This window comes from Mobula hypostoma, chromosome 7, assembly GCF_963921235.1.
Source record: "Mobula hypostoma chromosome 7, sMobHyp1.1, whole genome shotgun sequence".
NCBI classification, from domain to species: domain Eukaryota; kingdom Metazoa; phylum Chordata; class Chondrichthyes; order Myliobatiformes; family Myliobatidae; genus Mobula; species Mobula hypostoma.
In genome coordinates this window covers 177,538,407-177,565,328 of record NC_086103.1, presented here as the reverse complement: position 1 = coordinate 177,565,328, position 26,922 = coordinate 177,538,407, and the positions used below count along the sequence as shown (strand labels likewise).

At 41.9% G+C, this 26,922-nt stretch overlaps 1 protein-coding gene across 6 annotated transcripts in view; it reads left to right on the top strand.

Moving 5' to 3' along the window:
- nlgn4xa (neuroligin 4 X-linked a) overlaps positions 1–26,922 on the top strand; it is a 360,091-nt gene that overhangs the window by 163,937 nt on the left and 169,232 nt on the right. For 4 of the 6 annotated variants that reach the window (XM_063054615.1, XM_063054614.1, XM_063054613.1 and 1 more), the window contains 2 exons: positions 10,214–10,273; positions 11,966–12,115. In XM_063054615.1, the coding sequence (XP_062910685.1) occupies positions 10,214–10,273; positions 11,966–12,115 (210 nt within the window). The remainder of the gene's footprint in view (positions 1–10,213; positions 10,274–11,965; positions 12,116–26,922) is intronic. The other 2 variants (XM_063054618.1, XM_063054617.1) reach the window with 1 other exon arrangement.

Here is a 26,922-nt window from a genome sequence, read left to right as displayed (position 1 = left end):
CAACATCTTGGGCTGAAGGGCTATGTTCTATATTCTAATCCAAAGCATTGTTTCAGAAACTCCATTTCTGTTATTTGATTGTTCAACTTAATTGGAATGTGATTTGTCAGCAGCAGCAGTGAGCTCCTGGCTCCCAGCTCTTGCCTTTTGAGATTATTTCTTTGTTGGTGATACTTAAATCCACGAGATTTTGAGAGGACGTCTCCCACACTACGCAGTTCTATTGTACTGCCACATTCAGGGGAATTAAAGTATTTCCAATTTATTAGATTTGAAAGATATACAGTGCTGGGCGAGCTCAACAGGTTCAGCAGCATTTGTGGAAGGAGAAACAGAGTCAACGTTTCATGTCTGGGACTCTCCACAATCAGAATCAGAACCTGAATCACATTCAGAATCAGCTTTATCGTCTCTGACGTGTGTTGTGAAATTTGTTGTTTTGCAGCAGCTGTATAGTGCAATTACTATGTTGCATTAAGAAATATCTATCTATCTATCTATATGTATATATGTAGTGCAAAATAGTGAGGTGGTGGTCATGGGTTCAGTGTCCATTCAAAAATCTGATGGCAGAGGGGAAGAAGCTGTTCCTAAAACACTGAGTGTGTGTCTTCAAGCCTTTCGATGTTACGATAGTCCAAGTGTATGCACCAACAGGTGAGCATGAGGATGAAGAGGTGGAACGGTTTTATGGGGACGTAGAAACTGCTTTAAAAAATGCAAAGAGCTCTGATGTACTTTTCGTTATGGGAGATCTGAATGCTAGCGTAGGCAACATGAAATACAAGGATATCATTGGTCAGTATGGCTTAGATGAGAGAAATGAAAAAGGGGGAAGATTTATACAATTTTGTAAACAGTATGAGCTGATGGTAGCAAACACATGGTTCAAACGAAAATTATACGCTTGGAAGAAGCCTGGGGATACTGGAAGGAGACAAATTGACTATATTGGAGTGAGAAAACGCTTCAGGAGAAGTATTAGGATGGCCAAGACTTATCCAGGTGCCGATATAGGCTCAGATCACAACCCGGTGCTTGTTAGGGTGAAGATTGCACTAAAGACAAAGATTAAGGTTGCAACCAAGAAAGCCAAGCTGGATATGGACTTACTGAAGAAGAGCGAGTATAGTGAAAGATTTTCTGCAGCGGTACAAAACAGGTTTAAAGGACTGAGAGTAGAAGACATGGAGCAGACACCAGATAACATGTGGTCAAACCTGAAGGACTGTATGCAAATGGCAGCTGAAGAATGTCTCCCCAAAAGAAGGCGTGTAGCTAAACAAGCCTGGATGACGGATCACATTCTGAAGCTCATGGAAGAGAGAAGGAAGCACAAGAAGGACACATCTAAGTACAAGGAATTGGACCAACAAATAAGAGCAGAATGTGCAAAAACTAAAGAGCAATGATTTATCAAACAGTGTGAAAAGATAGAGACCATGGGCATGTTGCATCATTCAAGGGATATGCACAGGGAGATCGCAGAGATGACCAACAGGATCAAGATACGATCAAGGACTGGCATTATTCAAGACAAGGACGGGAGCATACTCTTTGAGAATGATAAGGTGAAAAGTAGATGGATGGAATACATTAGGGAATTGTACTACGATGCTAGAAATGATCAAGTGAGTGAGAAGAACACAGAAGTGCTGGAAATTTTGGTAGCGGAAGTAAGAGCAACCATTGGAAAGTTAAAAACTGGTAAAGCTTGTGGTGTAGATGGTATTACAGCCGAAATGTTGAAATGCCTTGGCGAATCAGAGGTTGAGGAGATCATGAGGCTTTGCAATACCATCTACTCAACAGGAAACTGGCCAACAGATTTTGTGGTGTCAGAGTTTGTCATGATCCCAAAGAAAAGTAAGAGCACGAAATGCTCAGACTTTAGAACTATAAGTCTTATAAGTCATGCCTCCAAGATCCTGTTATTAATACTTCTAAGCAGAATAAAAAGGACAGTTCTTAATGAAATTAATGAGTGCCAGAGCGGATTTATACCGGGTAAGGGTACCCGTGAAGGGATTTTCAATTTGCGAATGATTGTGGAACGAGGCCTAGAAAAAAAAAGACATTTACATGTACTTCCTGGATTACGAAAAAGCTTTTGACTGAGTCAATCATGAACAGCTGGTCAATTGCCTGAACTCACTGGGGCTGGATGGGAAAGATGTTTGACTGATTGCAAGTCTGTACTGGCATCAGAAGGCAGTAATAAGAACTAGTGGTGGGAATTCACTGAAGGTTGAGATCCAAAACGGGGTTCGCCAGGGCTGCATTATCTCCCCTTTATTATTTAACATTTACTCAGAGGTAATCTTCAGGGTGTTGAACGATGAAGCTGGTGTCCAAATTGGTGGAGTGACGGTGAACAACTTGAGGTATGCAGATGATTCAGTGCTGTTAGCCGAGATTGAGGACGAGTTACTCAGAATAGTAGATAAGATAAATGCTGAAGGAGAACGATTTGGAATGAAAATAAATGCTGCAAAGACAAAGATGATGGTAGTATCACGGAAGAAAGTCCCCAAAATCAGAATCAAAATTAACGGCGTAGGCATAGAGCAAGTCAAGAAGTTTGTGTACTTGGGACAGATGGTCACAGAGGATGTGAAATGTGATACAGAAATTAGATGAAGAATTGAGATTGCAAGATGAACGTTCTGGAGCCTGAGTGACGTGCTGTGTGGCAAGAGGTTGGACTTTGGGCTGCGTTGTAGAATTTGGAAATGCTACGTCTGGAGCAGTCTGTTGTATGGAGTCGAATCGTGGACCTTATGTAAGGAAGCGCAACGACAACTGGAGGCATTTGAAATGTGGTGTTTAAGGAGAATGCAGAAAATTAGATGGGTGATGAAGGTCAGTAATATGGAAGTGTTGAAGAGAGTGAGGAGAGAAAAGGAGTTGCTGAGGAATGTGCAGAAGAGGAAGCTGGAATATGCCAGGTACTTGTTAAGAGGTGGTGGACTGCAGAAATTGTTATTGGAAGGGATGATAGAAGGAAAGAGGGAAAGAGGAAGGCTGTGAACCACTTGGTACGATAATGTGAGGCAATGGACTGGGTTGAGTTATGCTGAGGCCAGAAAAAGAGCGCAAGATCGAAGAAGATGGAGGTGCATAGCCACCAACCCTGGATTCGGGACGGTACCCACTGACTGACTGACTGAATTCAGGCTCCTGTACCTCCTCTCTGATGGTAGCAATGAGAAGAGGGCATGGCGTGGGTGGTGGGGCTCCTTAATGATGGATGCAGCATGTTGAGGCAATACATTTTGACCATGTCCTCGGCAATGGGGATTGCAGTGCCTATGATAGAGCTTGCTGAATCTACAACCCTCTGCAGCTTTTTCTGATTGTGTGCAGTGCCCCCTCCATACCAGATGATGATGCAACCAGCATATGTTAAGCCCAGGATAGATCTTCAGGGAGTGTATTCTACACCACGCCACCATCACCAGGTTCAGCAACTATTATTACCCTTCAATCATCAGGCTCCTGTACCATTGTGGATAACTTCACTCACCTCATCACTAAACCGATTCCACAAACTATGGACACACTTTCAAGGACGCTACAACTCATCTTCTCAGTGTTATTTACTAACTAATTTATTATTATTCACTTCTGTTTCTTTTTGTATATACACAATTTGTCTTCTTTTGCACATTGGTTCTTTGCCAGTCCCTCTTTGTGTGCAGTTTTTATTGATTCTGTTGTATTTCTTTGTTCTACAGTGAAGGCCTACAAGAAAATGAAACTCAGAGTAGCATATGGTGACATATACTCAGTGGCCACTTTATTAGGCATCTCTGTATACCTGCTCATTAATGAAAATATGTAATCAACCATTCCTGGTGAAGAGATTCAGTTGTTATTCAGCCCAGACATCAGAATGGGGAGGACACGTGATCTGAGTGACTTTGACCGTGCAATGACTGTTGGTGCCAGACAGAGTGGTTTGAGTATCTCAGAAATTTCTGATCTGGGATTTTCACGCACAGCAGTATTGACAGTTTACAGAGAATAGCATGAGAGGCAAAAAAAAAAAAATCCAGTGAGTGGCAGTTCTGTGGGCAAAAATGCCTTGTTAATGAGAGAGGTCAGAGGAGAATGGCCAGACTGGTTCAAGCTGACAGGAAGGTGATTGAGGTTAGATATGGAATTGGATGCGCATCAGCTCTGGCAGGGTTTACAGGGCATTACTTCCTCTAAGGTGAAACCCAACATCATGAATGCAATGATGCTTCACTCCCAGATGAACTCAACACCTTTTATGCATGCTTTGAAAGGGAAAATAAAACCACACTGTGCAAACCCTTGTAGCATTTGATGACCCTGTGATCTCTGTCTTGGAGGCCAACGTCAGAGCATCTGGCAAGAGGGTGAACCCTTGCAAGGCTTCAGGATCTGACAGTGTACCTGGTAGGGCTTAAAGCCCATGCTAACCATCTGGTTCAGAAGCCTGATCAATCTCTCACTGCTGCTGTCGGAGGTTCCAAGCTGCTTCAAAAGGTCAGCCATCATACCAGTGCTCAAGGAGAACAGGGTGTGCTGCCACAATGACTATTGCCCAGTGGCACTCACCTCTACTGTGATGAAGTGCTATGAGAGGCTGGTCATGGCCAGAATCCATTCCTGTCTAAGCAAGGGCCTGGATCCCCTGCAATGTTCCTATCACCGCAATAGGTCTACAGAGGATGCAAACTCACTGGCTATCCATTCAGCCTTGGATCATTGAAAGGCTGCTGTTTATTGATTACAACTCAGCATTCAACATAATCATACTCTTAGTTCTAATAAGCAAACTCTAAATCCTGGGTCTCACTACCATCCTCTGCAATTTGATTCTTACCTTCCACACTCAGAGTCCAAAGGCTGTGCGGATCAGAAATAACATCTCCTCCTCACTTATAATCAATACTGGCCAACCTCAAAGATGTGTTTTTAGTCCATTGCTCTAGTCTCTCTACACCCACGACTGTGTAGTTAGGCACAGCTTAAATGACATCTATAAACTTGCCAATGACACAACTATTGTTGGCAGAATTTTGGATGGTGATGAGGAGGCATACAGAATGAGATACATAAGGTGTTTGAGTGGTGTCGCAGGAACAACCTTGCACTTGTAACTGTCGCTTCGGCTAGCGGCTTAATATAGGGGCTGATAGCCCCCAGCCCGGCCAAACTTAAGATATCTCATTTGGGTGGATGCTGCGCGATGTGTCCCCTGTTACAAATCAATACCCGAAATAACAAACTGTACATAATATGCAACTAAGCGACTAAGCATTATAATTCTTACTTTGACTATATGGTTAATAAAGATAATGGGAAAAAAAAGAAAAAGCGCCCAATCTTATGAAACAGTCTATTGCACAATGTTGGAGCTCACTAATAAGCTGATCGTCCACCATCGACCTCCTCCGATCGCCGCTGCCCTTCGGACACTCACTCCATGTCCACCCCATCCGGCGGTCTACCAACTCTCTCCATTTGCGTCTTCTCTCCTCAACTCTCCCCGGCAAAAGATAGCGTAAATCTCTTTTCCAGAATCACGAGAAAAAACAACAGCATTCCAAACCCCGTTATCTCTAGTCATAGCCCAAACATTGCTGCTACAGAGAAACCATTACATTTTCAGTGAAACCTTACAGCATGTTACCCAGCAGTGAAACCCTACACACTTAACATTGGTAAGACCAGGGAATTGATTGTGGACTTCAGGAAGGGGAGGGTGAGGGCACACACACCAGTCCTCATCGAGGGTTCTACAATGGAAGGGGTGAGCTGTTTCAAGTTCCTGTGTGTCAACACCTCTGAAGATCTATCCTGGGCCCAACATATTGATGCAATTACGACGAAGGCACCGCAGCCATGTTTCATTAGGCGTTTGAGGAAACTTGGTATGTCACCAAAGACATCCACAAATTTTTAAACATGCACCGTGGAGAATATTCAGTGACTCCTCCACCATCTGGTATGGAGGGGCCACAGCAGACAGTTGGAAAAAGTTGCGGGAAGTTGTAAACTCAGTCAGCTCCATCAAAGGCACCAGTCTCCCCAGCATCGAGGACACCTTCAAAAGGCAGCAGCCATCATTAAGGACCCCCATCAATAGGAGAGGAGGAGGTAGAGGAGCATGAAGATACAGACTCAACTTTTCAGGAACAGCTTATTCCCCTCTGCCATCAGATTTCTGAATGGACACTGAACCCATGAACAAGACCATACTATTATTTTCCTCTCTTTTTGCACTACTTTTTAAATATAATTTATATATATATATACTTACTGTAATTTACATATTTCTATGATTGTGTTGCAATGTACTGCTGCCACAAAACAACAAATATCACGATATATGCCAGTGACATTAAACCTGAATCTTATTCTTATTCTGAAATAACCACGCATTACAACAGTGATGTGCAGATGAGCATCTCTGAACACACAACATGTCAAATCTCGAGATGAATGGGCTGCAGTGGCAGAAGAACACAAACACACACTCAGTGGTCTCTTGTTCAGGTACATGAGGTAGTTAATAAAATAGCCACTGTGTAAAAGTAATTTGATAATAAATTTACGGTACTGTTAAAAGGTCTTAAGTACATACGTATTATATAGCTAGGGTACTTAAGTCTTTTGCACTGACTGTATATTACGTCATTGCATTGACCAAATACAACTGAGCTAATACAAAACTAAGTACTCTTATTTCTCTGTCCGCCAGAGAAAGCAGGATCTCCCAGTGGCCACACATTTTAATTCCACGTCCCATTCCCATTCTGATATGTCTATCCACGGCCTTCTCTACAGTAAAGATGAAGCCACACTCAGGTTGGAGGAACAACACCTTATATTCCGTCTGGGTAGCCTCCAACCTGATGGCATGAACATTGACTTCTCAAACTTACGCTAATGCCCCACCTCCCCCTCGTACCCCATCCGTTATTTATTTATATACACACATTCTTTCTCTCACTCTCCTTTTTCTCCCTCTCTCCCTCTGACTATACCCCTTGCCCATCCTCTGGGTTCCCCCCCTCCCTCTTTTCTTTCTCCTCCTGTCCCATGATCCTCTCATATACCTTTTGCCAATCACCTGTCCAGCTCTTGGCTCCATCCCTCCCCCTCCTGTCTTCTCCTATCATTTCTGATCTCCCCCTCCTCCTCCCACTTTCAAATCTCTTACTATCTCTTCTTTCAGTTAGTCCTGACGAAGGGTCTCGGCCTGAAACGTCGACTGTACCTCTTCCTAGAGATGCTGCCTGGCCTGCTGCATTCACCAGCAACTTTTATGTGTGTTGCTCTTATTTCTGCTTCCCAACTACCTTCTATTTTAACCAATATCAAGTGCAAAATTCTTAGTCACTCTAGCTATATACAGGTATGTGCTAAGACTACTACATAGCACTGTATTTTGATCTTTGAACTTTTAAATCAACCAATCTCTTCTTGGAAATCCTTCTGCAGACAAATTGACTACTGATATCTTTTATAAACTATTCACTCCCATGGCTATCTAGAGTGTACCAGTCCTGTGAAAATGCCATTCCCTTTTCTCAGTTCCTTTGTCTCTGCCACATTGGTTCCTAGTATGAAGCTTTCCTTTCCAGGACATCAGAAATGTCCTCCTTCTTCAAAGAATGGGGTTTCACCTTCCTCCACCATTGATGCTGACCTCACCTGCATCTCGTCCATTTCCCAGACATCTGCACTCACCCCATCTTCCCGTTGCCTCAACAGTGATAGAGTTCCTTGTCCTCACCACCACCCCATGAGGATATCATTCTCCACAATTTCTGTCATCTTCAATGGAATCCTACCATCAAACACATCTTTACCTTCCTGCCACTCTCTGCTTTCTGCAGAGGTTGTTCCTGACCTGAATTCTCTTGTCCATTTATCCCTCCCCATTAATTTCCCTCCTGACATTTATCCCTGCAAGTGGAAGAAGTTATACACCTGCCCATTAATCTCTAGCCTCACCTCCATTCAGGACCCCAAACAGGCCTTCCAGAGGAGGCAACACTTCACCTGAGAATCTATTAGGGTTGTCTACTTTATTGGTGAAGCATGTATAGATTGGGGGAACACTTTGTTGAGGACCCGTGCTCCATCCACAAAAAAAGCACAAAACATGTCTGGTGACTAGACACTTTACTTTTAATCCCAATTCCCATTCTGACATCTGGTTCATGGCCTCTTCTCTTGCCACAATGAGGCCACTTTTATGCTGGAACAGCAACACTTCCTATTCCATCTGGGTAGCCTCCAATCTGATGGCATGAACAGTGGTTTCCCAACTTTTGGTAATTTTCCCCTTTCCCTTTTTCAATTCTCCACTCTGCCCTCACCCCACTCTACTCTTCTCTTCTCCTTGCCTGCCTATCGCCTCCCCTTGATGCCTTTCCTCCTTCCCTTTCTCCGATGGCCCATTCTCATCTCCTATCAGATTCATCTCCCCTCCCCCACCCACCAGCCTTCACCCTCTACCTCCTTCCCCTCCCCACCCTTCTTATTTTGGCTTCTTCCCCATTCCTTTCCAGTATTGATGAAGTGTCTAAGCCTGAAACGTTCAACTATTTATTCCTCTCTATAAATGCTGCCTGACCTGCTGAGTGCCTCCAGCATTTTGTGTGTGTTGCTCTGGCATTCCCAAATCTGTAGAATCACTCATATCTTTGATAGATTTCTGAAGGGAGAAAATAAGGCAGGGAAATAGAACTGAGGTGGAAGATCTTGGTGAGTGGTGGGGCAGACTCAATTGTTCAACTGACTTAGTCCTTATAGAGTGGACATGGAGAGGATGGAGGAGCCTAGGACCAGAGGGCACAGCTTCGGAATAGAAGGACGTCCCTTTAGAACAGAGATGAGGAGGAATTTCTTTAGCCAGCGGGTGGTAAATCAGTGGAATTCATCGCCACTTACGGCTGTGAAGGCCAAATTATGGCAAACAGGTTGGTGAATGGGGTTGAGAGGGAATATAAATCAGCCATGATAGAATGGTGGAGCAGACTCAATGGGTTGAATGGCCTAACCAGCTCCTGTGTTTTATATGGTGGTATAAGCTGCTTCCTTGAAGTCTTACAGTCCTTTAGGTGATAGCTCTCAAATAATGTTAGTGAGTAGAGAATTCCAAGATTTAGACCTGTCTTAGGAAGCTTTTTAATGTAGATGTGGTCTTGAATGGTGATATGAACAACTCACCATGAACCCATATGACTGACCTCTGCCAAGACAGCACAGGAGAGGGTGATGAGTGCCCCATTACTTGAGATTTGACACGTTCTGCTATGGATTAAAATGGAATCTCAGTCATAATGCATTCCCACATCTTGAGAATGCCCACACGTCCACATGTAGACATTCTAATCTGTGAGAATTCTTCACCAAGGCTTCATCAAAGCCAGACTAGTCCAACTGTTGGTCAGCTTAGAATTTGATCACTTCTAATTTTCAGTGAGGCTGACCATCCTTGTCTCCATATGAGTACCATGTACCTGTTTGCAGATGGGTGCGCTGCTTATGGTGAGGTGAGGTTTATCAGCACAGCAGCGTAATGGTTATCACAACGCTTTACAGTGCAGGCAACCTGGGTTCAATTCCCACCGCTGCCTGTAAGGAGTTTATACATTCTCCCTGTGACTGCGTGGGTTTCCTCCCACAGTCCAAAGATGTACTGGTTGGTAGGTTAATTGGACATTGTAAATTGTCCCCTGATTAGACAGGGTTAAACCCCATGCTGGGCAGCACGGTTCAAAGAACCAGAAGGGCCTATTCCGTGCTGTAGTTCAATAAATAAACTAATACATTTTAAGGAGAAGGAACACTGATTGATCACTGTGAAGTTTTTAAAAATCCTTGTCTTTCCTTTTTTTGGTGTCGTTCTGATTACTTGGTTGTTTTGGGAACCGTGTGCCTCAAGGACCAATTTTTGTTGTTGACTTTCTTGGCATATTGGTGGGGAGGTTCACCTGGTTAACTTTTTTTTTCTGATTAAAGGATTGTTTTGCCATCTCAAAGCTTCTTCAACATTGACACAATATTAGTCTAATATGCCGGGTTCTGGTTTTTTGGAAGATTTTTTTCTCTCTCTCTTTAGATTAATGTTTGCTTCCTTTTGGCAAACCTGTGCTTGTCTTTTTTTTCTTCTTCGGAGTCTCTTTTTTCCCTTTGTTCTCCTCATCTCTTTTTTTGAACCTAGGAGCCAACACAAAGAAACCAGCTGATGATATAACCAGTAATGATGATGGTGAAGATGAAGGTATCTTTTTTTTTGTGTGTGCTCGAACGCCTCCCCCCACAACCCAATGCATGAGAACCGAGGTTCTTCCAAGCCATCGTTTTTTCTTTCATTCTTTACTTAAGTCGCGCACTTTTTGTGTGCATTGTGAATTTTTATTTTTTGCTCTATCTTTTCTTCATCCTGAATGCTGACATGCTTCAGAGATCAAACTTCCGTTGGGTGGGATATGTGGGAATTCTTTGTGTGAGATGATTTCTCCAACCTTATGGTTCTCTGCCTTTTACCCCACTTTGCTGCAGCTCCCTTCCCTTTCAAAGCCTAAGCAACTAGGCCGCATGAGGATTGCAGTTAAGTACTTTGACTTGTAGCCTCTCTCATTAACAGAGAGCCTACAGCTTAGTGTGTGGGTATCAATAACACCCCGATGGCCACCCCTTTTGAATGAGTTCACTCCAATTTGGATGGGGGACGGTACTGGCGGTTCTGGGATTTAGGGATCAGACATGGATTTATCCTTGTCTTCTTGGCTCAGTCCCACCCCGGTCTAATTCTGTGGGATGGTTCCTCTATGAGGTGAACTATAAGGTTGTCCATAACCTCTATAGACCTTAAAAAGACAATGCATCAAAGACTTTTGGGGTTGAATCAATTGGGTAGCTGAAGGGTTTGGGATCAATGGTGCAAAAGCAGCTGAGGGTGTTGTACCCACGGGCTTGGTCTACGTGCAGCTGAACACTCTCACGTCCGAAATCAAGAGTGCCAGTGTGCGATTTGACCACAAGAAGATCACCGTTCAGTATGCTCCATCCATCACGGCAGCTAAGCACAGGTCAAAGCTCCAAAGAAATGGCACTTCATGCATGAACTTTATTTAAACCTTCCACATGTAAAATATGCATTGGAAGATGGAAAATTCCTTGTTCTACCTGTAATGTATCGTAGCATGTTTGGAGCCCCAACCTTATAGAGAATGCTGTGAGTCCTATGAATGATGGCACTTTGACCCTGTTCCTGTTTTAACCATTCATATATCATTTTTAAACTGTGTGTGTGTGTGTGTGTGTGTGTCTCTCTGTCTCTGTGTGTGAGCATGTGTGTGTGTGTGTGTGTGTGTGTGTGTACGTGAGAGTATTGTGTGACTGTATGTGTGAGTGTGTGTGTGTCTCTCTCTGTCTCTGTGTGTGAGCATGTGTGTGTGTACGTGAGAGTATTGTGTGACTGTGTGTGTGTGTGTCTGTCTGTCTGTCTCTCTGTCTCTGTGTGTGAGCATGTGTGTGTGTGTGTGTGTGTGTACGTGAGAGTATGTGTGTATGTGTATGTGTGAGTGTGTGTGTGTGTCTGTCTGTCTCTCTGTGTGTGAGCATGTGTGTGTGTATACATGAGAGTACGAGTGTGTATGTGTATGTGTGTGTGTGTATATGTGAGTATGTGCGCGTGTGTGTGTGCGTGAGAGTATGTGTGTGTATGTGTATGTGCGTGTGTATATGTGAGTGTGTGTGTGTGTGAGTTAGTGTGTGTGTGTGTGTGAGTGTGTGTGTGTTAGTGTGTGTGTGTATGTGTGTGTGCGTGCGCGCACGTGTGTTGGTATACTGTGCAGACAAGTAGGTGTTTGTGTGAGAGGTCTCGCCCTATTCTATGTGTGCTTGTGCGTGGTTACACCCCATGTGCACTATATTAGTATCTGAAAACGGACTTTTCGTTTCCTTGCAGATATACATGACAGTGGTCCCAAGCCGGTGATGGTGTACATCCACGGTGGATCGTACATGGAGAGCACCGGTAACCTGATCGATGGCAGCGTCCTGGCAAGTTATGGCAACGTCATCGTAGTCACACTCAACTACAGGCTGGGAGTGTTAGGTGAGTGACAGTGGATAAGACAGCTTTCACTGGCTCAGGCTTTTTGAAACCTCGTTTTTATATGTCGAATTATTATAGTTGTTTTCATGCAAATGTATTTCCCAGTCTGACAGTAGTAACTTATGACTTCAGAACAAAAGTAAACAAGTTGGCCCCACTACACTGCCACCACTGAGGTCTCGCCACCATGACAGTGAGCTGTTTACTGTTTATTGTTAACCTATGCTGTGTACTACATGCATTTTATTAACTTATTTATGGTAATATATTGTTTTATGTGCTGTGTGTGATATATGTTTTATGGGTGTACTGTGGCCTGGAGGAACATTGTTTTGTTTGGTTGTATATACGTACAGTCAGATGATAATGAACTTGATCTTGAGATCTTTTGCACTAGTAAGTTCTTGTTAACTTATAAGTTAGCACAAATTAACCTGAATTATGCATGGCTTGTACGTTTGCAAAATAAACAACACAATAAACAATACCACTAGTTCAAGATTGAGAAAGAGACAAGAGATATAGTATGGAGTGGTGTTAAGGTTTTTCTTAGAGGTCATTTTGAGAACCCGATAACAATGGGGAAGAAGCTGTTGTTGAACGTTGAAGTGTGGGTTATCAGGCATCTGTGCCACATGCCTGATGGCAACATTGGGAGTCACTTCCTGAGACATTGCTTCTAGTTGACGTCCTCAGTGGTGGGGAAAGCTGTATTCATGATGAAACTGGCTGACCCACTCTCTGAAGCCTCTGACATTTCTGTGCATTGGAGTTTCTCAATTATGCAATCAGTCAGAATGCTTTCCATTGTGTATCAGCAGAATTTTTTTGGAGTCTTCGATAACATGTTGAGTTTGCTTAAATTTCTAAATAAGATGACCATTCCTGAACTTTGTCCACCTTCCCCCTTTTGATTTCCTTGTCCAAAAATCAAGCTCAGATTTGAATTGCAGAACTGATCATCCTTTGGAGTGGAGAATTTCAAAGCTTTCCAGCTCTGGAAGGGCAAATCTCTCCTCTCTGTTGAAAGCCTTTCTCAACAAGGCACACTTGCATTCAGCGGTTGGGGTGGAGCGTATAAAAGGTGGGTAGACATATTCCAGTGATATAAAACTTGGAGGGGCTATATTTGGAGTATTGTGTTCATTTCTGGTCACCCAGGATGGATGTGAGGTTTTGCAGAGAGTGCAGATGAGGTTCACCGGGATGTTTCCTTGATTAGAGAGTATTAGCTATAAAGAGAGGCTGTGCGATGTGCAGTGTGTTGTCGTCTGTACCTCTTCCTAGAGATGCTGCCTGGCCTGCTGTGTTCACCAGCAACTTTGATGTGTGTTGCAGTGTGCTGTGTGCTGTTGGTAATGTGTTTTGTAGCTTGGCTCTGGAGGAATACTGTTTCATTTGGCTGTACTCATGTATGGCTGAATGATAATTGTCAAACAAACTTTTTTCCATGATGCCTCCAACATTCAGGGAGACCTGAAAGAAGTATATCAGAATATGAGAGGCAGAGATAAGGTAGACAGTTAGCGTCTTTTTTTATTCCACGATGAAAATAGCAAATACCACAAGGCATCAGTTTAAGTTGAGTGGGGGAATTTTTAAAGGAGATTTGACTGAGTCATTTGTCAACACATAGGAATTTTTAGTTCAGCAAGTCTTTTGTATATGGTTTCTCAATTGAATTGTCCTGGAGAAGATTGTTGAACCAAACTGAATTGATGGGTTCAAAGGCTGATCCTCAGATTAATTTGGCCCCATTAGTAGAGATATTTTCCATTTCAATGCTTCGTTTTGTACTTCAGGCTTTAATAGAGTCAATGAATCACCATCATCACTGTTATTATGAACGGGAACTTTGCCATCAGTTGCCTTCCCCAGAATAGAGTCAACAAAATCCATCTTGCCTTTATTCATTTCAATTCTGACAGCTTTTCCCTGTCCAATGAATATTTCATATTCATTACTCAGGGAACAGATTTTGACTGAAATTCCATACAGGGAAGTAATGTTGCAGCTCTATAAAAATCTGGTTCTACCACATTTGGAATATTGTGTTCAGTTCTGGTTGCCTCATTTTAGGAAAGATGTGGAGACTTTAGAGATGGTGTAGAGGAGATTTACCAGGATGCTGCCTGAATTCAAGAGCATGAATTTGAGTGAGCTTTGTGGCCAGAGGAAGGTGAGAGGTGATTTGAAGGAGGTTCTACAAGGTGATAAGAGGCATTGATAGAGTGGACAAGCCAGTTCCTTTTTCTCAGGGTTTCCCAAGAACATATGGGAGGGGGGAATATTGGAAGTAGGTTTTTTACTAAGAGAATGGAAGCTTTGGGGGACACCCTGCGGAAGGCAGTGGAGGAGATGAATATATTAGAGAGATGTAAAAGACCCTTAGATAGGTACACGGATACAAGAAAAACGGAGGGCTATGTAGGAGAGAAGTGTTAGATTAATGTTATGGTAGGTTAAAGGATCGACACAACATCATGAGCTGAAGGAGCTATACTGTACTGTCCTGTATGATGTTCTACATTACAACAAATCTTATTATTTGCAATATTTATTGAGATAGAGCACAGAACAGGTCCTTCCAGCTCTTCAAGCCACGCTGACAGCAGTACCCGATTTAAACCTAGCCTGATCGTGAGACAACTTCCATTGACCTACCAACCGATACATCTTTGTACGATGGGAGGAAACCCACCAGGCCATGAGGAGAATGTACAAACTCCTTGCAGGCAGCAGCAGGAATTGAACCCAGGTCACCTGTACTGTAAAGTGTTATGTTAGCCACCATGTTACCATGCCTCCCTTTATCGATAAGGAAATTCTTCACTCCTTCACAGCAATGCTGATTGGGTCAAACTGACACTGAATCCACAGCTCAGATCGTACCTGACTTGAGTGATGGCACTTCTTAACATGCGTATTGACTTATCGACCTTGGATATGATTTATGACATGCTTTAGTAATTAACTCAATGTAGAAGTGTTGGACAGTGTTGTCGCAATCCTCAGGAAAAGCATTTGCTATGTTCCTGAGTAGGTTTAATATCTGCTGAGTTACCTTGTCCATCTGAACTGTGCTTGAATTCATAAGTACATACCAGCCAATTTTTCAATGGGGCAATACTTGTGAAGAACCAGAAAGCTCGTTATCTCTCTCCTCTCTCTGCTAGCTCGTGAAGAGCTGGTTTTGCTGATGTGGACACCTGGAGTATTGAAAAATTTATCATGCTAAGATTTTAAATATTAAGGATAGAAATTCATCCTGTTATATGCACAAACTTTACACAGAGTCATAGAGTTACACAACACAGAACTTCTCCGAGGATCATCACCTTGTCATGGTGGAGAAGCTTCTGAGTTCCTGAGATGCTGAGAACAATTCTGTCTGGAGTTTAGTTCCTACTATGGTTACCAATGGCAACAAGTTGAAGGAGGAGCTTCCAGACAAAGAGCAATCCAACTAAGATGTGAAAGATGGAGATGGTGGAAGAAGACCAGAGGACACAGTCTCAGAATAGAGGGGTCTCCTTTCAGAATGGAGGGGTAAGGAGGAATTTCTTTAGCCAGAGGATGGCGAATCTGTGGAATCTGTTGCCACAGGTGGCTGTGGAGGCCGAGTCATCGGGTTGATGGATTCTTGATGAGTCAGGGCATGAAGGGATACAGGCTGAGAGGGGATTGGATCAGCCATGATGAAATGGCGGAGCAGGCTCGATGGGTGAAGGAGAACAAAATAATTGTTATTCTAGATCTGATGCCGCACATAAAAAACACAATAAGAAAAAGAACAAAATAATAATTTTAAAAAGATAATAAGTGTACTGTAAATGCATAAGATAGCTTATATCCATGAGAGATGCTGGGTACAGGAGAGTCTGTACATACGGTGACTGACAGGAAATGATAAAGTAGTGGTGGTGGGGTGGGTTAGTCAGTGGAGGTGTTGACCAGCCTTACTGCTAGGAGAACATAACTGTTTTTGAGTCTGGTGGTCCTATCGTAGATGCTACGTAGTCTCCTCTTTTATGGGAATCTGACCAGTAGTCCATGAGCAGTCCTACAAAAAGTGATGGATATGGCCCAGCCCATCACCACTGAGCACATCTACATGAAATTCTCTTGCAAGAAAACAACATCCATTATCAGGGACCTCCACCACCCAGGCCATGCTTTCTTCTCACTGCTGCCATCAGGAAGGAGGTACAGGAGCCGCGGGACTCAACTACCAGGTTAAGGAACAATTACTACCCCTCAACCATCAGTCTCTTGAACCAGAGCAGATACTTCACTTGCCCCATCATTGAAATGTTCCTCAAATCACTGGATTCACTTTCAAGGGCTCTTCATCTCATGTTCCAGGTATTTATTGCTTATTTATTTATTATTAGTATTTCTTTCTTTTTTGTATTTGCACAATTGTTGTCTTTTCCACACTGGTTGAACGCCTAAGTTGATGCAGTCTTTCATTGGTTCTGTTATGGTTATTTTTCAACGGATTTATTGAGTATGCCCACAAGAAAATGAATCTCAGGGTTGTATATGGTAACGTATATGTATGTTGATAATAAATTTACTTTGACTTTGATATATCCTTGTCTTCGCCCATTCCAAAGATGTACGGTTAGGTTTAGTGAGTTGTGAGTATGTCAGCAAAGTGGCGACATTTGTGGGCTCTCTAACACAATCCCCTCTGATTTGATTTAGCACAAGAGGATGCATGTCACTGTAAGTTTCGATGTACAGGTGTAAAATAAAGCTGATATTTAAAATCATGAATTGTCTTTATTAAAGTATATTTGCTTTCAGTGGTTGGACATTGAGAATAAGAATCAGGAAGTCAATTCACAGCTGTGTAAAACTGGTTGGGCCACAATGAGAGTATTGTATGCAATTCTGTTTGCCCCATTACAAAGTCAAAAGTCAAAATCAAAGTAACTCTATCATTATAGGAAAGATGTAGCGGATTTGGAAAGGGTGCAGAAGATGTTTGGATGGTGGGGTGGAGATATGTCTCTACCAAAGGAGGTGTAAGATGTTCCTTTCCTCTGCTAGCCTGCAGGTCACCCTTGGGCAAGGTGCAGCCCCTCGATTAGGATCATATGAAGCCATGGGAGCAGGTGGTGGATGGTCATGTGAGCAGCTGGTGCATATCACAAGTCCTGGTTATGTGACCACTGGCACCAGGCAGACAGTCTCTGAAGAGTATTGATAATCACAAACAAGAGAAAATCTGCAGATGCTGGAGATCCAAGCAACACACACAAAATGCTGGAGGAACTCAGCAGGCCAGACAGCATCTATGGAAAAGAGAAAAGAATAATAAAGACAGACTGAAGGGGTTCAAAAGACAGATGGAAGCCCATGATCATCCCCATCATATGACACAGCACCTAGAAATGAGGATGCAGAAGACATTTACCAAGATCTGACTGGGTTAGAGAGTATGAGCCACAGTTTGGACAAACTTGTGTTGCTTTCTCCAAAGCATTGGAGTTTGAACAGAGAGCTTATAGAAGTTTATAAGATTATGAGAAGCCAAGAAATGGTAAACTTTGCCCAGGATAGAAATGTCACATGCATTTAAAGTGAGAGGGAGGAAGCTTAAAAGGGACATGTAGGATAGGTTTTTAACAGAGAGTGATATGTGCCTGAAACGGACTGCCAGGGGTATTACAGGAAATTGGTGCAATTTTGCTGTTTAAGAGGCTGTCGAATGGGCACAATGATGTGTAGGGAATGGAAGAATATGGATCATGTGCGGGAAGAAGCGATTAGTTCAATCTGGCTTCACGTTCAGTGCAGACATCGTGTGCCTGAATACCAGAAGACACGGGAGCAGAATTAGGACATTTGGCCCATCAATTCTGCACCAGCATTCCATCATCCCTCTGAACCCCATTCTCCTGCCTTTTACCTGTCACCTTTGACACCCTGTCTAATGAAGAGCCCATCAATCTCTACTTAAAACAAACCCAATAACTTGGCTTCCACAGCCATCTGTGGCAATCAGTTCCACAGCTTCACTCCCTGCCCAAAGAAATTCCTCCGTACCTCTGTCCTAAAGGGGTGTCTTGCCATTATGAGGTTGTACCCTCTAATGGGAGACTCCCCCGCTACAGGAAACATATTCGCCACATTCACTCCTTTCAATATTTAATTGATTTCAATGAGATCACACCTCATTCTTATAATCTCCAGTGAGTACAGGCCCAGAGACTTCAAACACTTCTCATATGTTAGTTAAGATAAGGAATATCTGCTGTTCCATGCCCAGACCACGTTTTGGGAAATTGGTTCACTTGACTGTCCTTCTCCTAAACTGCATACCGACAGAGGCTAAAGAGCACAGCTTCAGGGATTAGGACAACAAAGGGTTGGTCATGAGAGGCAGAGGAATGGCTGAGCGATTGTTTTGAGTCAGTGGACTGGGCCGTGTTCAAGGATTCATCTATGGATCTGAATAAATGCACCACGGTTGTAACTGACTTATTAAAACAGTTGTAGATGAATATGTTTTTCCATAAAATCATTCAGAGTCTTCCACCATCAGATGCCCTGAATGAACCTTGAGATCCACAATCTGATGAGGGCCAGATCAGTCACATTCAATTCTGGTGGCCAAGTTAAGTACGAAATGTGCAGGTACGATCTCCGGAAAGTCATCTCACAGGCGAAGTAGCAATTCCAGAATAAACTTGAATGAATGAAGGATGCTTGACAGCTGTGGCAGGGCTTGAATGCTATCACCTCTTATAAATTAAATTAAGTGACATAGGCGACACAGCGCTTCGCTTCCAGATGAGTTCAATGCCTTCTCTGTTCGCTTTGAACATCAAAACATGGAGCAACCATCCCGAGCTCCCACAGCTCCCGATGATCCTGTGATTTCGGTCTCTGAGCAGCCTTCAGGGGATGAACCCATGAAAAGCATCTGGCCCATATGGGGAACGTGGCCAAGTACTTGGGACCTGTGCTAGTCAACTGGCTGGAGTGTTCAATGAGATTTTTAACCGCTGACTTCAGCAGTTCAAGAGGCAAAAATTATACCAGTGTGAAGAAAAACATGGTGACCTGTCTCTGTAACTATCATCCAGTAGCACTTACATCCACACCAGTGAAGTGTTTTGAGAGGTTGACCAGAACAACAGGTCCACAGCAGATGCCATTTCACTGGCTCTTCACACAACCCTGAAACAGCCGGACAGCAACTATGCATACGTCAGGATGCTCTTTAGCAACTACAGCTCAGCATTCAATACCATCATCCCCTCAAAACTAATCAATATGCTTCAAGACCTTGGACTCAATACCTCCTTGTGCAATTAGATCCTTGATTTCCTCACTACTAGGTTAATCAGCTAGTGTACATTATCCCTTAATGTTGGTTAATGGAGAAAGAAATCAGGAGGAACTGAAAGCTTCCTTCTGTGTCATTTTAACCATAACATATAAAAGTTGACACCAAGTCATGCAAATGGATATTAGGTCAAATGAGGGAGGAAATCAGAGATTTGGTGTTTTGGAAGACAAACAAGTAAAGGGCCATTAACATGGAACAAAACATATAAGAGTACAGCATAGAAACAGGCCTTTTGACGCACTTCGGCTGAGGATTTATAAGGCATTGGACAGACTGCACTTAGAACATTGTGAGCAGTTTTGTGCTGACATTAGTGAAAGTCCAGAGGAGGTTCAAGAGAATGATCCCAGGAATGAAAGGGTCAAAGTTCAAAGTATGTTTATTATCAAAGTACATATATGTCACCATACATAACCTTGAGATTAATTTTCTTGCAGGCATACTCAATAAATCTGTAGAACAATAACTATGACAAGTCAATGAAAGACCACACCAGCTTGGGCATTGAACCAGTGCTCAATTTTAGAGTTATTAGCACAATTTGGTTTCTTTTCAGGTTATAAATTAAATCTTAGTAAGAGTGAACTTTTTCCGATTAATAAACATCTTCCCTTATATTATAAATTTCCATTTAAATTGATTAATAATTATTTCTCATATCTTGGGATTAAAATTACTTGTAAATACAAAGATTTATTTAAGACTAACTTTTTACCATTAATAGACCATATTACTCAACTTTCATCTAAATGGTTTCCCTTATATTTAACTTTGATTGGTCGTATTAATGCAGTTAAGATGTTTTTTTTGCCAAAATTTTTATATGTGTTTCAGGCATTACCAATTTTTGTTCCAAAATCTTTCTTTGATAAAGTTGACTCTAAAATTTCTTCATTTATTTGGCAGAATAAGAATCCAAGACTGGGTAAAATACATTTACAGAAAGCTAAGAGAGATGGAGGTTTAGCATTACCTAACTTTAGATTCTATTATTGGGCTATTAATATTTGACATATGAAATTTTGGTTACTTGATCAGGATATACTATCTATTCCTAAATGGGTAGCATTGGAACTACAATCTGTTCAGGGTTATACACTTGGCTCTATTTTAGGCTCCTCTCTCCCTTTTGATTCGAAACGCCTTAAGCAGGTCTCTAACCCGATAGTTAAATATGCTTTGCGCATTTGGTTTCAATTCAGAAAATTTTTTGATCTTAATCAATTCGGGTTAGCAATTCCTATTTTAGGTAACATATTTTTTCCTCCCTCTTTTACGGATCGCGCTTTTCAAACTTGGAAGACTAAGGGTATTTTACGGTTTTTGGATTTATTTTTAGATGGTTCCCTTATGTCTTTTGAACAATTATCTAATAAATATAACTTATCAAGAATACATTTTTTTAGATATTTACAAGTTAGAAATTTCCTAAGTACTATACTTTCTTCCTTTCCAATGCTTCCTCCTACATATATTTTAGATTCGATAATTAACCTCAATCCATGTCAGAAAGGTGCATCGGCTATGATTTATAATATTATTATGAAACTTAGGAAAGCTCCATTTGATAAGATTAGGGTAGATTGGGAACAGGAATTGGGGCTTACCATTTCTGTGGATGATTGGGGGCAGATTTTACAATTAGTTAATACTTCCTCTATTTGTGCTAAACATTCCCTAATTCAACTTAAAGTGGTTCATAGAGCACATATGTCCAAAGATAAGTTAGCACGTTTTTACTCGCATATTAATCCTTTCTGTGATAGATGTTCGGGGCAGATAGCCTCTTTAACTCATATGTTTTGGTCTTGCCCTACTTTGGAAACTTTTTGGAGAGATATTTTTAATATTATTTCTAAGGTATTAAATATAGATATCTCTCCTCACCCTATTACTGCTATCTTTGGACTACCTAAAATTTCTAGTAATCTTTCCCCTTCAGCCCGTAGAATGATTGCATTTCTTACTTTAATGGCGAAAAGATGTATTTTACAATATTGGAAAGAGCTTAATGCTCCAACTACCTTTTTTTGGTTTTCTCAGACGATTTTATGTTTGAATTTGGAGAAAATTAGAAGTAACCTTTATGATTCTTCATTTAAATTTGAACAGATTTGGGGACCTTTTATTCGATATTTTCATTTAATGTAATATTTACCCTTCTTGTTTTTTTTTCACTGTTTTTAATGGAGGTTGGGATTGAGGACGTGATTTTAAGTTTAACTCTGTTTGGTTTCAAGTTAGCCCATTGCTTTGCTTTGCTTTTAGTTAGTTGCACGGTGGGTTTTTTTTGGGGGTTTTTTTTTTCTTTTTTTTTCCATTGATATATATAAAATTTAGTATACTATTATGTTATCTTGGTTTCTTATGTTTAAATTACATTGTTTGTAGTATTTTTTTTTGGTATTGATACCTTTTGGAATTTTATTATACTTTAACATTGTATTAATGTTTATATGGCTTACCTTTTTTGTATACTTATTCAATAAAAAGATTTAAAAAGAAAGAACCAGTGCTCAAAAGACAACAAACTTTGCAGATACAAAAAGAAATAATAATAAATCAGCAATAAATATCGAGGACATGAAACGAAGAGTCCTTGATAGTGAGTGAATTGGTTGTGGGAACAATTCAACGATGGGACAAGTGAAGTTGAGTGAAGTTTCCCCCTTTGGTTCAAGAGCCTGTGGAGTTCTCTCCGCAGTTTTTCAAGAAATAATAATTAATATTGACTCAAATATTGATGGGGCAAAACCACAGACAAGGCAAAGCATTAAGAAAATCACTTTAAAAACTATAGAAGTCAAAATAAGGTTTATCTGCATAAGTACATGTATAACAGGTGCAATGAAAAACTTATTTGTAGTAGCATCACAGACATAGAGCATCATGTAAGTAGCATTCACAAGGAAAGCACGAATACAACATAACTGTTGCAAGAAAGAACACAATTAGAACAAAATCAAAACTCTATTTTAGTGCAAAGTGATCAAAGTGGTCACCAGTGATTAGGCAACCCAGACAAAATGCTGGAGATACTCAGAAAGTCAGGCAACATCTACGGAAGCACTTTCTGTCAAAATCATATATCAGGACTGTTTCAGAACAAATGGCATTTGACTGGAAATATTGGCCATTCATCCCACGGATGCAGATCTGGTGCATTGCTCCAGATTCCAGCATCTGCAGTGCTTTGCGTCCCCATTAAGGCAGGGTGCCAGTTCACTCACAGTCCACAATTCTGGCCTCATTTAAGGGCTTTACTGTTACTGATCTGATCCCTTTTCACAGAAACTGGGCCACCTACAGATGGCTGAGACAATTAGGCGCGATGCTATTTGTATAATTGAGAATTATAGAGTAAGAGTTCATAATACTGAATATTAAGTAAGAAAGAGGTACTGAGTTTTAATCATCTGTGCTTAACCACACAAGGCTATTTCCTTGTAATCTGTTTCTGAAATTCAGTTCCATTGAAGTTCTGAGAACAGAATTTGGATGTGGATTACTACACACAGCTGGCACTATCTAATGCAAGTAACTGCAAAGGAATTTTTACACACAAAGTTCATATACGTATGGTAGTGAGGAAGGCAAATGCAAATACTGTAAATATTAACATTCATTTCAAGAGGTCCAGAATTCAAGAGCAGGGATGTGATGTTGAGGCTTTATAAGGTAGTGGTGAGGCCTCACCTTGAGTATTGTGAACAGTTTTGGGATCCTCATCTTATAAAAGATGAGTTGGCTTTGGACAGGGTTCAGAGGAGATTCACAAGGATGATTCCAGGAATGAAAAAATTATCATACAAGGAATGTTTGATAGCTCTGAGTCTGTACTCACTGGAATTCAGAATGATGTGGGGTGGTGGGGGGGGGGTGGTGGAATCTCATTAGAGCCTTTCGAATGTTGAAAGGCCGAGACAAGGTAGATGTGGAAAGGATGTTTCCCATGGTGGGGGAGTCTAGGACAAGAGGGCACAGCCTCAGGATACAGGGGCATCCATTTAAAACAGAGATCCAGAGAAATTTCTTTAGCCAGACTGTAGTGAATTTTTAACATTTATTACCACAGGCAGCTGTCGAGGCTAGGTCATTTCAGGCAGAGCTTGATAAGTTCGTGATTGGACACGGCATCAAAGGTTATGGGGAGAAGGTTGGGGAGTGGGGCTGAGGGGGGGAGAAAAGATTGGCCATGATTGAATGGTGGAACAGACTCTATGGGCCAAATGGCCTAATTCTGCTCCTATGTCTTATGAACAGATTTAGGCTGTTCGGCCCATCGAGTCTGCTCCACCATTCCTTCATAGCTGGTTGAATATCCCTCTCAACCCAGTTGTCCTGTCTTCTCCCCAAACCTTTGACACCCTTACTAATTAAGAAGCTATCAATCTCCACTTTAAATATACCCAATGATTGGGCCTCCACAGCTGTCTGTGGCAATGAGTTCCACAAATTCACCTCTCTCTGGCTAAACAGATTCCTCTTCATCTCTGTTCTAAAGGGACGTCCGGTTTTACTGCAAAGTGGACAAGGTGTAGTGTTACTATAATGAGCTAGTGATTAGGGTTATGTCAGTTGGCTGTCGACTAAATGGATGAAGGGAAATAGCCGTTCCTGAACATGGTGGTGTGGGACTTCAGGCTTCTTTACCTCCTTCACAATGGTAGTTGTGAGAAGGTGGCATAGCCCAGATGGTGGGGACTTTTGATGATGGATTTTACCTTTTTGAGGCAGTAGCTCCAAGAGGGACTACTGATGGTGGGAAGAGATTTAATGGGTGGAGTCCACTCCTCATAACTGAGAGTCTCGTAGGATCATACAGTCATGCAGTGCATAAACAGGAGCCAAGTCATTGGGTATATTTAAGGCAGAGATCGATAGGTATTCTGAGTAGCCAGGGCATCAAAGGTTATGGTGAGAAGGTGGGGAAGTGGGACTAAATGGGAGAATGGATCAGCTCATGATAAAATGGTGGAGCAGACTCAATGGGCCAAATGGCTGACTTCTGCTCCTTTGTCTTATGGAACATTTGTAGAAATTTTTGAGTGTTTTTTGGTGACATACCAGATGTACTCAAACCCCTAATCAAACTTAGCGACAGTTGACTCTTCTTTGAGGCTGCATCGATATGTTGGGTCCAGGTTAGATCCTCAGAGGTGCTGAAAATTGAAATTACTTACTCTTTCCATTCAGATCTTCCTATGAGGACTGGTGTGTTCTCTCTTCCTACCCTTTTGTAAGTCCACATCACCTGGCATGTCTTTGTGAATCACAGACGTTGCTACTTCACTGGTCTTGGTTGAGATTTGCAAGTTCCATATGTCTGCTGACTTTCTGCATTAAAAAGAACACATATTAAAACCAGTTGGACAGGTAGCATTTCATAGAACATAGGACTCTAGAGCACAGTAGAGGCCATTCAGCCCATGATGCTGTGCCTACCCTTTAACTTGTTCCAAGATCAATCTAACCCTTTCTCCTTACATATCTCTCCATTCTTCTTTGGTCCATGTGCCTATCTAAGAGTCTTTTAAATGTCCCCAATGTTTCTGCCTCCCCCACCACCCCTGGCAGTGTGTTCCATGCACTCAACACTCTGTGTAAAAAACTTACCTCTGACAGCTCCCCCTATACTTTCCTCCAAATACCTTAAATCCATTTCTGCTCTGGGAAATAGTCCCTGGCTGTCCAATCTATCTATGCCTCATCATCTGGTACACCTCTATCAAGCCATATCTCATCCTCCTTCTCTCCAAAGAGAAAAACCCTAGCTCATTCAGTCTTTCCTTAAAAGACATGCTCTCTAGTCCAGGCAGCATCCTGGTAAATCTCCTCTGAACCCTCTCCAAAGCTTCCATAACCTTCCTATAATGAGGCAACCATAATTGAACACAATAATATGGATGCGTGAAGGGTCCATCTGTATTACTTCTTAATTGCCTTTTTAGGTGCCTATCAAGCCACACACTTCAGGGGTAAATTAGGGACTGGTAATAAATGTTTGCACCTATATTCCATGGATAAGGAAGAAGAGATACATGTGTTTCAATAAGCTGTCAGGATACCATTTAATCACAATCCAAATATGTACTTGCTGAAGTTTAGAAGAACAAAACGACTAGGGATCTCATTGAAATATATTAAATATTGAAAGGTCTAGATAAAGTAGACATGGAGAGGATGATTTCTACAGTGGGAGAGTCAGGACACATTGGTCAGGCCACACTTAGAGCACTGTGAGCAGCTTTAGGCTCCTTATTTTAGAAAGGATCTGCTGGCATTGCAGAGGGTCCAGGCGAGGTTCACAAGAATGAAAGGGTTAATTTATGAGTCGTGTTTGGTGGCTGTGGGCCTGCTCTCACTGGAGTTTAGAAGAATGAGGGGGGAATCTCATTGAGTCCTATCGAGTATTGAAAGGCCTAGATAGAGTGGATGTTAAGAGGATGTTTTCTATAGTGGGGATGCCTAGGACCAGAGGGGACAGCCTTAGAATAGAAGGACGCCCCTTTCAAACAGATATGAGGAGGAATTTCTTTATCCAAAGGGTGGTGGATCTGTGGAATTCATTGCCACAAATGGTTGTGGAAGCCAAATCATTGGGCATATTTAAAGCAGAAATAATTAGCCTCTTGATTAGTAGGGGTGTCAGGTTATAGGGAATGGTGTTGAGAGGGATAATAAATCAGCCATGATGAATCGCAGAGCAGACTGCGTGGCCTAATTCTGCACCTACAGAATGTCATACGGTCTTATTGGCTTATAACTTGTTGCAACAGTGATGTGCAGAAGAGTATCTCTGAACGCACAACAGATAGAGCCTTGAAGTGGATGGACTACAGCAGAAGACCACACCGGGTGTCACTCCTGTACCTAATAAGGTAGCCACTGAGTTTATATCCCATGAATAAGGAGAAAGAAACCAATATAAAGGTTTCAGGAACAAACAGTTACCATCCAATCATAACTATGGTTTATTGGACTGGTCATTATAATTTTACTGTATATGCTAAGTTTTTGGATCATAATTGGCTACTGCTATTTATTAATCACTTTTACACACAGAAGGCAGGCTGGTTAATAAGGAACTATTCCCAATATAATGAGCTGAACTCCCCACCTGAGATGTGCTATTCAAAAATCCTGGATGAGTGGGAAATTAAAGTAAAGGAAAGGTATGACGCATCTGGAATTTCTCCGGTTAGCGGACGATTTCCGTCCATGCAGCTGTGATGTAGACGGAAGCTGCGTACGAGGCAAGTTACAGCAGTGGTTTGCCATTGTCTTCTGCTGGGTGAGTTTCCAAAGAGATCACCAGCCCGTAACCCAGCACGGATGGAAAGCGTGCAGAGGAGCCAAAGTAAATGCATTAAATCAAAATGAGAATTATCAATGGAATATTCTGCCTAACTTCCAAGATTGAGATATGAATTTGGTAGAC